Genomic DNA, 11,439 nt, shown 5'->3' with positions numbered 1-11,439 from the left:
CTGACTTTTATGTTAACAGGATTGTATTTCTATTATGTTGCAACCTGCTGTATCATGAGACTGCCACTTTTCTGTTTTCTGCTAAGCTCAAGGCCAGAAGATAATGTACAAAAAATCTATGGGAAAACACTCTCATAAACAAAAATATACAGAGCACACCTGGTTTCGTGAAGGACAAGCTGATGTAATGTTAAACTAAGTCTGTATGCTTATCTGCCCCTTAGAAATGTACCAACTTAGGGTATAAAGGCTACGGTGAAAAATAAAGCAACTGCCAGACTCTGCTACACACTCCTGGTCTGGTCTCTCTCTCTTTCTCTCTCTCTCTCTCCCTCGCAGACTTGGCCCTATCAAGGCCGGTCCTACGTGTCTTCTCTCGCCGATGCCGTTCACCCTTGGGGTTCCCCTGGATCCTGCTGGGGCTGGACCCCGGCATGTATATTTTCATTTCTCTTCTGTATATACCTAGGAGTGGAATTTCTGGGTTGTATAGTTTAATTGGGCTTCCCCAGTGGCTCAACCATGGTTCAGAAACAGTATGGACCTAACAGAAGCAGAAGATATTAAGAAGAGGTGGCAAGAATACACAGAACTACACACAAAAGATCTTAATGACCCAGATAACCATGATGGTATGGTCACTCACTTAGAGACAGACATTCTGGAGTGTGAAGTCAAGTGGGCCTTAGAAAGCATTACTATGAACAAAGCTAGTGAAGGTGATGGAATTTCAGCTGAGCTAGTTCAAATCCTAAAAGATGATGCTGTTGAAGTGCTGCACTCAATATGCCAGCAAATTTGGAAAACTCAGCAGTGGCCACAGGACTCTAACAGGTCAGTTTTCATTCCAATCCCAAAGAAGGGCAATGCCAAAGAATGCTCAAACTACTGCACATTTCACTTATTTCACATGCTAGCAAAGTAATGCTCAAAATTCTCCAAGCCAGGCTTCAACAGTATGTGAACCGAGAACTTCCAGATGTTCAAACTGCATTTAGGAAAGGCAGAGGAACCAGAGATCAAATTGCCAACATCTGTTGGATCACAGAAAAAGCAAGAGAATTCCAGAAAAACATCTACTTCTGCTTCATTGACTACGCTAAAACCTTTGACTGTGTAGATCAAAACAAACAGTGGAAAATTCTTAAAGAGATGGGAATACCAGACCACCTGACCTGCCTCCTGTGAAACCTGTATGCTGGTCAAAAAGCTGCAGTTAGAATCGGACATGGAACAACAGACTGGTTCCAAATTGTGAAAGGAGTGCGTCAAGGCTGCATATTGTCACCCTGCTTATTTAACTTATATGCAGAGTACCTCATGCAAAAAGCCAGGCTGGATGAAGCACAAGCTGGAATCAAAACACCACCCTTACGGCATAAAGCCAAGAGGAACTAAAGAGCCTCTTGATGAAGGTGAAAGAGGAGAGTGAGAAGCTGGCTTAAAACTCAACATTCAAAAAACAAAGATCATGGCATCTGGTCCCATCATTTCATGGAAAATAGATGGGGAAACAATGGAAACAGTGACAGACTTTATTTTCTTGGGCTCAAAAATCACTGCAGATGGTGACTGCAGCCATAAAGTTAAAAGACACTTACTCCTTGGAGAAAAGCTATGACAAACACAGACAGCATATTAAAAAGCGGAGACATCACTTTGCCAACAAAAGTCCATCTAGTCAAAGCTATGGTTATTCCAGTAGTCATGTATGGATGTGAGAGTTGGACCACACAAAAGGCTGAATGCTGAAGAATTAATGCTTTTGCATTGTGGTGTTGGACTGCAAGGAGATCAAACCAGTCAGTCCTAAAGGAAATCAACCCTGAATAATGAATATTAGTAGGACCGATGCTGAAGGTGAAGCTTCAATACTTTGGCCACTTGATGCGAAGAGCCAACTGATTAGAGAAGACCCTGATGTTGGGAAAGATCCAAGGCAGGAAAAGGGGGCGACAGAAGATAAGATGGTTGGATGTACATGAGTTTGACCAAGCTCCCAGAGATGGTGAAGGACAGGGAAGTCTGGTGTGTTGCAGTCCATGTGGTCGCAAAGAGTTGGACATGACTGTCAGAGAGTGTTCTGCTTATGTTTTCCTCTAGAAGTTTTATAGTTTTGGGTCTTACATTTAGATCTTTAATCCATTTTTAGTTTATTTTTGTGTATGGTGTTAGAAAGTGTTCTAGTTTCATTCTTTTACACGTGGTTGACCAGTTTCCCCAGCACCACTTGTTAAATAGATTGTCTTTTCTCCATTGTATATCTTTGCCTCCTTTGTCAAAGGTGTCCATAGGTGCATGGATTCATCTCTAGCCCCATTAAAAAAAATATTTATTTGGCTACACCAGGTCTTAGTTGCAGTACACGGGATCTTCCATCTTCATTGTGGCATGCCCAGGCCCCACGTACAGTAAAAGACACAACCCTTCTCCTAGGATCCCACCTACTGTCAAACCAGGTCCTGGTGGCATTAAAAGGAGGAAAAAACTCTGTAGTTGCTTGGGACAGATTCGAGGGCCTTTACCATGGTCAGACGGAACCCTCTGCTCCAGACTCCTCTGGCTACTTCCCAGCAGCCCTTTGACATGCACTGGACTAGAAGCTTCCAAATACTCTGTTGACAATGGGTTTCCTCTGGTCAGGACAATTATACTGATTTCATGTGTTGACAGATTTTATATCATTTTTTCTTTAAGTCATCTCATGTAGAAACACATTGGATTGGTGAGTCCCACCAAGGTAAAAGCCAAGTGGGGAGGAGTTTCCTGAGTCCAAGTAAAGATGCTCATCCTCCAGAGTGAAGGCTGGCAAATGAGGTGTCACTTCCTGTTCTGTAAATAAAGTTTTATTGGAATACAGTCACCCCTATTCATTCACATATCATTTACAGTGGCTTTCCTGCTACGACCACAGATTTGAGTAGCTGCAGTAAAGGTCATATGATTTGCAAAGCCTGAGATAGCTACTGTCTGACCCTTCACAGAAAAAGTTGACTAAAGTCTTGTCTAGAACACCTTGCACGGGCGCCTCTGTCTTGGCATCATCAGAGATGGGAGCTAGCCGCAGCCTCACAAAAAACGTAAGAAGGGATTTGGATATAGTTCACCAAAAGGGAAAATTATTTCCAAGGCCTCCTTCCAGCTATGCAGTTCTATGATTTTAAGGTAGCATGTGCCTGATTTGGGATTCAGTTCAATTATATATATATATATATATATATATATATATATATATATATATATATATATTTTTTTTTTTTTGCCAGCCATGCAGCATATGGAATCTGAGTTCTCCAACCAGGGACCCAGTCTGTGCCCCCTGCATTGGAATTGTGGGGTCTTAACCACCGGACTGCCAAGGATGTCCCCATAAATCTTTAAGATAATAAATCTGTTCTAGATTGTGTCTATTTAATGAGGAGAAGAGAGGGGTACTTACTGGACAAAGAGAGAGGGAGGGAAAGGAGTGACAGAAAAGGAAGAGGCATGATGGAAACAAACACGCCCATAGGGAGCTGCTGACGTGAACAGGAGGCTGCAAGGAGGGCGGCGGGTTCACCCGCCTGGCACCTGGCCTCTTAGAGAACATCATTAAAGTTCTTCCGAAGATGTGTTGCGGACCTAAATGTGGTGCACGACCTGTAGGCAGATAAACGTACTCGGTGGGGCTTCTCTGAAGCTCACAGGGTGGAGAGGGCTGTGGATCGCAGTGCAGGTAGTTGAGCGCATGGGGAGTGTGTGGGCTGAGGCAGCAGCTGAGAGGTGCCTGACAGCGAAGGGAGCGGGGCGGGGGGGGGGGGGGGGAACCTCCAGAGACCCGAAGACGTGGAGGCACAAGCGAAGGGGTGGAAGAAAGAGTATTTGCACCGGATGGTGCCGCTTTTTGTGCAAAAGCACCAAGGCCAGAGGCAGCAAGGAGGGTTTGAAGAACTAGAGGGCGGAGCGCCTGGGGGGGGGGGGCGGGGCTGGGGCTGGAGAGGCAGGTGTGGGCCGAGGGGTGGGGTTTGCTAGCAGAGGTGGATGGCGTGTAGGAAGAGACTGTAGGAAGAGACCTCGGCGCTAACACTTACCACACAGGCGCCGTCAATCAATCTGTCTGTAAGGCTCAGCTTCCTCATCCACAAAGGGGGATTAAAAACGTCTACCTCATCAAGTTGTGAGGATTCAAGAAGGTAATAAACACAGAATGCTTGGCACTGGGGGTCAGTAAACGCTAGTGTGGGCGAGAGGAACACTGGGGAAGGATTTCAAGGGAGTGAGTGGTTCTGACAAGGGCGAAATTAGATCACTTCGGGCTGGTGGCAGTAGGGGGGCACCCATCAACCGCTGCAGTACCTGGGGATATTTTCCCCGTGTTTGTACTCTTACAAGGACCATTTTACCCTCTCCCAAAGTCTGAAATTAAAATACAAAAGGGAGAAAAATCCTCAAGACGATTCTTTCCCGCAGGAACCTCCACCCTCGGCATCCCGGTGTGTCCGTGCCCAGGGCCAGGGATGCAGGCTCCAGGTTGGGCTGCGCGGAGGTACCTGGAAGGTAGGTGACCCCACAGGAAGGGCGAACACTTTGGCTGGACCCGCCCCACCTGTGAGCTACAGCCAATCAGACGTCGCGAGGTCAGCGGTGGGTGTGGCCGCGCCGGGAAGGGCCCCGTTCACTTGCCGCGCAGCCACCAACTAGGTCCTTGGAAGGGTAAGAGAAGGCAGGAGAGTTATGAGGTCTTCAAATACTCAGAATCGGCAGGATGGAGGGAACCTCAGCCGGCCTGTCAAAACGATAGGGTCTGTTAATGAAGACGACCTTTCATTCACAAGCAAGTGTTTACGGAGCGCCTGTAATATACACTGGAGGAGGAAATGGCAACCCACTCCAGAATTCTTGCCTGGAGAATCCCATGGAAGGAGGAGCCTGGTACGCTACAGTCCACGGGGTCACCAGGCATCACCGACTCAAAGGGCATGAGCTTGAGCAAACTCGGGGAGAGAGTGAAGGACAGACAGGGCAAGCTGGTGTGCTGCAGTCCGTGGGGTCACAAAGAGTCGGACAGCACTTGGCTACTGAACAACAACAAGGCAGTGTTTTGAGTGCCTGAGGAGTCACAAGAGGGACCAGAGAGGAGCCTCCGTTACAGGGATGAACAGATACAGGGAGGAAATGATAAGTGCTAGATACACAAAGCATCAGAAAGAGGATGGACAAGGAGCTGGGGTGGAGGGAGGGTACACTTTTAAGAAGAGTGATTTGGGAAGGCAGAGAGCTGAACAGTGTCTGTGGGCACCATGTGACCATGTGGGAGAAAACCCTTCTGGGCAGCAGGGATGCTGGGTGAACACATCATAGGGAGGACCATAGGGAGGCACTGGCCAAGGAACTGCAGAAAGGGTCTGCGAGCAAGTCCTGGTCAAACTGCTCCCACCCCAGGGAAATGCCCAAGCAGAAGTACTGGCTGGCAGCAAGGAGGGAGAGGACGGAGTAAGCTTGAGAAAGCTGTTAGGAAAGACTCACCTGTGACCCTGGAAGTTACCTGAAGAACTGGGAATTTTCTAAAACCCTCCTCAAGAGAAGTCCCAGAGGAACTGCAGAAATTAGGTCTCCATCACACGCAGAGGGCAGGACACAGTAGAGGATTCTTCCGTCAGTGTGGACCTCTTGCTCTCAAGAGGCCCTATCAAGGCTATGCTTCTGTGGTAGGGATGCTAAAGCAGTAACATGGGGATTTCCCTGGTGGTTGGGAAACCGCTTGCCAATGCAGGGCACATGGGTTCGAACCCTGGTCCAGGGAAGACTCCACATGCCACAGAGCAATTAAGCCTGGGTGTCACAACTACGAAAGCCCGCATGCCTAGAGCCCATTCTCCACAAGAGAAGCCACTGCAATGAGAAGCCCATGCAACTAGAGAGTAGACCCTGCTTGCTGCAACTAGAGAAAGCCCGCCCAGCAACAAAGACCCAGCACAGCCAGACATAAAGGATGAAACTAGTAACACAGCCTTAGATGATGATGGGCCTCTTCCTTCTAAAGGAAGAAAAGGTGTGGAGGGGACTCCAAGTAACTGTGAAACCTAACCAGCACAAGCACATCTGCCAGGCAGGGTGCTCCCCGAAGGTGACAGATCACAGACAGAGGTCTTTGCTGCAGAAATCCAGGAATTGGAAAAAGGCCAGGAAGAGAGACTTGGGTGCTGCTTTTCCCCAGACAAAGAATATCCTCAGGAATTGTGCTTCTTTCTGGAACGTGATGGTAAATAGCATTGTATTCAGTCATTCTCCCACTCGTTTCCACTGGTTAAATACAGAGTTGAGAATCAGAAGACTCGCAGCCTAACCTCACGTACAGGTGGGAAGGATATGTGATAGAAGGCAAGACCTTTTTTTCATTTTATTGTTTTAAAGCCTTTTTAAAAGTAAGTGAATGTGCTCCACCATATTTATACTCTCCCAGGTAGCCTCCTCAGCAGGCTAAGCTTATTCCAGACATCTTGTTAATATTTGATGTTTATTTTGACCTGAATTTGTTACTGCTTTTTCATTTCCCAGCCATGTGACAAATCTAGCACTATTCAAAAATCACACCTAAAACACTGTGTGGTCGGCTTCCCTACCCAACTTAATCTCAGGGAGTCTTAGCTGTTTCCAGATACAGATGGCCCTCAAAATGATTCACCACCCGAGTAAACTTAAAATGCTACACAACTGGCTCAGAAGGCCACCCAGAGGTGGGACTCTACACGTGTCCTGAGCATTGGGCAGTCCTCAGAAAATGGTCACCACTGTGGAGGGAACATGTTTGTTGTGATATATATAACTTTGGAATGTCTATTAAAAAACAACAGCAACCTCATTACAGGTAAAAATTTAACTTATGAAGCCAAAAGAACAACAGCCTTGAGAGTTATTTGAAAGGTTTTCCAAAAAAAAAAAAAAAAAAAAAAGAATCTTTTTATTTTCATAAATTAACACACATAACAGTGGGATTTTTAGTCACAAACTACCGAACAGAAAAGGAACTGCAGGGGCATTGTGTGTGCCAATGTTACCAAAAATGTACAAATTTCACTGAACTATTGACCATGATAATTATATAAACACTTCAGGCGGCTATTTACTGGCCCAGGCCAGCCCAAGGAGATGCTGAGGCCTCTCGCCAAGGATTAAAATCCAATTCAGCACCAGAGAGGGGCTCGTGAAGACACACGATATACAAGCGTCCAATCTGACAGGGTGCGGTGCTAGAGGGCAGACTATGCGGGGACCCTTGCTTCACAATCAGAATAAATAGCCTCTGCTGCTCAGTGTGTGGCTAGGTGATAGTATCACACTTTGATTTTAGTAAAATGAAGCCTTCTTCCTGGCCAGCTTTTGATACAGGAAGTTTGGTTACAGCAAGGAGTCCTCCCCACGCACGAATCCAGGGTAGGGTGCTCCGAGCCTCTGGCCAACCACTTACAGACTTTGGGGACAGCCACCCACGATGTTGTGTCTCAGGGGTCCTTTCCATGATACTGGGGTCCAGGGACACACACAGAACACAAGGGAATTAAGGAAAGCACCGACTGCATACTCTGCCCCCAGGGAATGGGGGAAGTACCACCGCCTACAAGTTGGTCTTTTGCTGATCTCAACGTACACTATGAGATGAAATCCTAGCCTTGAAGACGAGTGCTGGCTCTGCGTTCCACCAGCCGCAAGAGCCTTGGATCGGTGACCCTGCCCTGCACACTCCGTGCCGCCCTCGACCTGCAGAGCCAGCTCCCTGGGGAGAGGACAGAGCCCAGAAGGTGGGATCTGCAGTCCACCTCAGGTTGGCTCTGGCGCCCAAAGTAAGGCCCTTCCAGGCAAAATTGTGACAAAGTGTCTGATTTTCACAGCTCGAGGGGGAGTGCTGAGTTCCAGATTCACAGCATGAGTTTCTGAGCTCTTCAGGCTCCAAGTAAGGCAAACGCTACATATCTCTGCACTGCGTGCTCCTTGGCTGTAGCTCTTAAGAGTAAGGTGAGTGAGAAAAAGTGGACATAATCTGCTTGAATGGGTGATGAGGTACATTTAAACTGATAGAGAAAGGAAGCTGCAAAGGAAACCAGGAGGAAAAGGGGAAGGGCGGGCAATACTGCCAGAAACCGACATAGGGAGGGGTCAGTGAAAAGCTGACGGGCAGAACCGCTGACTGGACCTGAGATTTCTCCTCTCTTTCCCGTATTAAAATCACTAAATCTCATGGGGTGGGAAGTCCCCATCCTTGGAAGCTACTAACTCCCAGCGCAGAACCAGACCTCTCAAGGCTCTGGGCAGGTGGCGCCAGCAGCCAACTGGTGGCACAGCTTCTAGGACCACAGACAATGCTGCAGCTGCTAGACGTTAAGACAGGTGCGGCTGGACACAGCTAAAGCCTGACATGGACTTCAGGCAAGCAACTTCAAGTCTGCAGTGGGGGCCCCTTCTTAACTTTGGAATGAGGCGGGGCCTCGGCCAGAGGCAGGCCAAAAATTACAAGGGGAGGCTGGCCTCAGAGAAGCTACTTCCTACACTCCCAGGACAGGAAGGAACCCGGGTCCCACCTCATCCATGCCTCCCCTCCAGACACTGAGGCTCCAAACCTCGCTCCCAGCCCTGACAGGTGCCACGCCTGCAACGGGCAGACTTGAAATTGGATCTCCAGAACGCTGGTGAAACCGCAGCTGCACCCACTTCAGTCTGCCATGTTTGCCACATGGTGGACTCATCTCCACTGACGACGGAGCTGGTGAACAGCTGGGAGTCTGTCCAGCGGGAGCGCCCTAAAAATGTTTGTACGCGGGCACAAACTCATCCCTACTCCCTTGAGCAAAAAGATGGAGCATTTGTGTCTGAGGACCCTGTCCCAGGACGGGAGAGGTACTGAGGCGACACACAGGTCATGTCTACAGTCTGAGCAAAGGGGATGCACGGGGGCAGCGTCTGGTCTGCACCGTCCACAGCGGTGTGAATGCCTGGCTCTCCTCCGACGCGCTGTGGCCATGGCCTGAGAAGCCTCCACGGGTCAGCAGGTGGGTACTTCGGTTACTGAAAGCTCTGCCTGAGGCAGTGGGCCTACGAGACAGACGTGGCACTTTTCTCACACTGTCAGTTTTTCTGCTCCAGTGTGGCACAGACTGTCAACCTGCAGAGGAAAGGCACATAGAGACCCCCACCCCCCACTCCATCTCCCTGCCGCTGACACACGGGGAGACAACAGGAGCCCAGGAGACAGGACCAGGACGGGACCACTCACTCCTCTCACAGGCTGACTCGGAAACACCCCTGGAGATCTGAGAGTCCCCGCTGGCCGGCTGCTCCCGTAGGAGGACGGAGGCGCGACCAGTGCCCTGAGGCAAGGTTTTAGTATCCTGCTCTCCAGCCAAGGAATGTTACTTCTCTGCACTCTTGTCTTCAGAGACAGAGATGAAAAAACAAGATAAAACACAAGGGAAGGGGAAGAGGGGAAGCAGGTGAGGGCACACAGGCCTGATGTGGGGAAGGAATGAAACCTCTGGGCCGGGGGCCGCATGCAGCAGCTCCTGCTCCCCTGCCCACAGACTCCCTCAGGTGCACACACAGCAGCTGAGAGACCTGCCTGACATTCCTCCAGACTTCCAGTAGGACTGACGCAGGAGCCCAGAGGACAACGAGGTGCCCTCTGAGGGGGCTGCCCGAGAACTTCATGACCTCGGCTGACCCCTCCTCCCGCAGGATTGGCAGCTGTGGACACTCTGGGTTGGCGTTTGTCACCACCAGGGCTGCTGTGGACCTCTGTCACGGACACCACTTCAGATGAAACCCACTGAGACCACACCCAACCTTCCAACTTGTTAAATGACCGGGAGAGAAACCTGCTCTTACTTTCATCATTACGATAAATACATCTAGTTAGTGGGCAAGAATGAGAACCCAGATGAGACAATAGTCATGCCTCGAGTTGCATGTGGGGAAGAGGCTGCCAGAACGCATTGATGGGGAAAGGCTCTTGGCTACCCACCGACAAACCGGGTCAAATGCCTGTCGTGTGTTCTGGAGATGTGTATTGTCTTTCTTCTTGATGTCTTAAAAAATTAGTTTTAAAATCACATTTAAAGGCTCGAAACATGCAGCAAAAATTAAAAAAAAAAAAAAAAGAGGGAAATAAAACAAATGAAAATAATCAACACCACAACATTAAAAAGTGCAACTTACTTCAAATGGGCCCTGGACGGGCTCCTCTGGCACTAGTGACCCACAGTCACAGAGGGGAGAAGACAATAGGGAAAAGCCACACACACACACACACACACACACTCTCTCTCTCTCTCCTGGTTCTGGACAGACGGACTCAAAGGATTAGAAAACACAACAGCTCATCTTTCCTCAACTACTGAAGTGAGCCAGTGAGACCTCATGGGACAGGACGCCAGGTCTCTCTCCCTAGGCCACATGTCTGAATGATCTTGGTCTAGCACCACCATAAACGATGTGGGACTTTTACATGGACGTGCAAATGCTGTGAGTCGCTGAAACCTAGTGTTGTTGAAGGGGTGCCGTGTGCCCCTCCATGGATGGCAGAGAGCGGGGCGAGGAGGCCGGCGTCATCCGGGACCATTTCCAAGAGAAAGGGAGCATTCCTGAGGTTCTGTGCTCAGCAGTACAAGCTAGAGGGCCCTCCTGCACCAGCTCCTACAGAAGCTGCACCCGGAAGGAGGAAAAATCCACAGCCTGTGCTCTGAGGGGTTTAGGCGGGAGGGCAAAATCAGGCAACCTCTTCCAAGGAGGCCAAGAAAAGTCTGAAGCCGAGACCCCCAACCTGAATCACCACTCAGCAGCCGGACGGCTGCTCCTGCTCCTCCTCTTCCTTGGCAAAGAAGGTCTCCAGTTCCATCAGTTTCTGTATCAAGAGTGCGTCCAGCTCCCGGCTCTGCAGGGCCGCCTTCTGGGCCCGAGTAAAGCTGCCCGCTACCTTGACTTTTCCGCGCGCACGCCTCTTCCGAGGGACTGTGAAATCCTGAAACTCCAGGACTCGCTTCCTCTTCTGTTGGCTGATGGAGATGAGTGTACCGTTTCGTTCCTTAGGCTCCTCGAAAATGGTCTCTAAACACCTAAAGGTGAAGTACAAGACAGGGTCACTGACACGCAGACCTGGGGGGCCACTGACCCTCCCCGTCTATGCTGAAGGCTCACTGCTCCTGACTCAGCTCCTGTCTCTGGCCTGCAGCTTCAATTTTTTTATGACAAATATGAGTATGTAATACAGGCACTTTGAATATGTAATACTAGCAATTTGGAAAACTCAACAGTGGCCACAGGACTGGAAAAGGTCAGTTTTCATTCCAATCCCAAAGAAAGGCAATGCCAAAGAGTGTCCAAACTACTGCACACACACACAAAAAAATTGCACTCATTTCACACGCTAGCAAAGGAAAGCTCAAAATTCTCCAAGCCAGGCTTCAACAGTAC

At 49.2% G+C, this 11,439-nt stretch overlaps 1 protein-coding gene across 5 annotated transcripts in view; it reads right to left on the bottom strand.

Annotated features, from left to right (window-relative positions):
• Positions 1-6,484: 6,484 nt before the first annotated feature.
• PRR14L (proline rich 14 like) overlaps positions 6,485-11,439 on the bottom strand; it is a 41,768-nt gene continuing 36,813 nt past the window's right edge. For all 5 annotated transcript variants that reach the window (XM_061141485.1, XM_061141488.1, XM_061141487.1 and 2 more), the window contains one exon: positions 6,485-11,081. In XM_061141485.1, the coding sequence (XP_060997468.1) occupies positions 10,802-11,081 (280 nt within the window). In that variant the 3' untranslated portion in view covers positions 6,485-10,801. The remainder of the gene's footprint in view (positions 11,082-11,439) is intronic.

Source organism: Dama dama, chromosome 5 (genome assembly GCF_033118175.1).
Source record: "Dama dama isolate Ldn47 chromosome 5, ASM3311817v1, whole genome shotgun sequence".
Taxonomy (NCBI): domain Eukaryota; kingdom Metazoa; phylum Chordata; class Mammalia; order Artiodactyla; family Cervidae; genus Dama; species Dama dama.
This window is presented reverse-complemented; position numbering and strand designations above follow the sequence as displayed.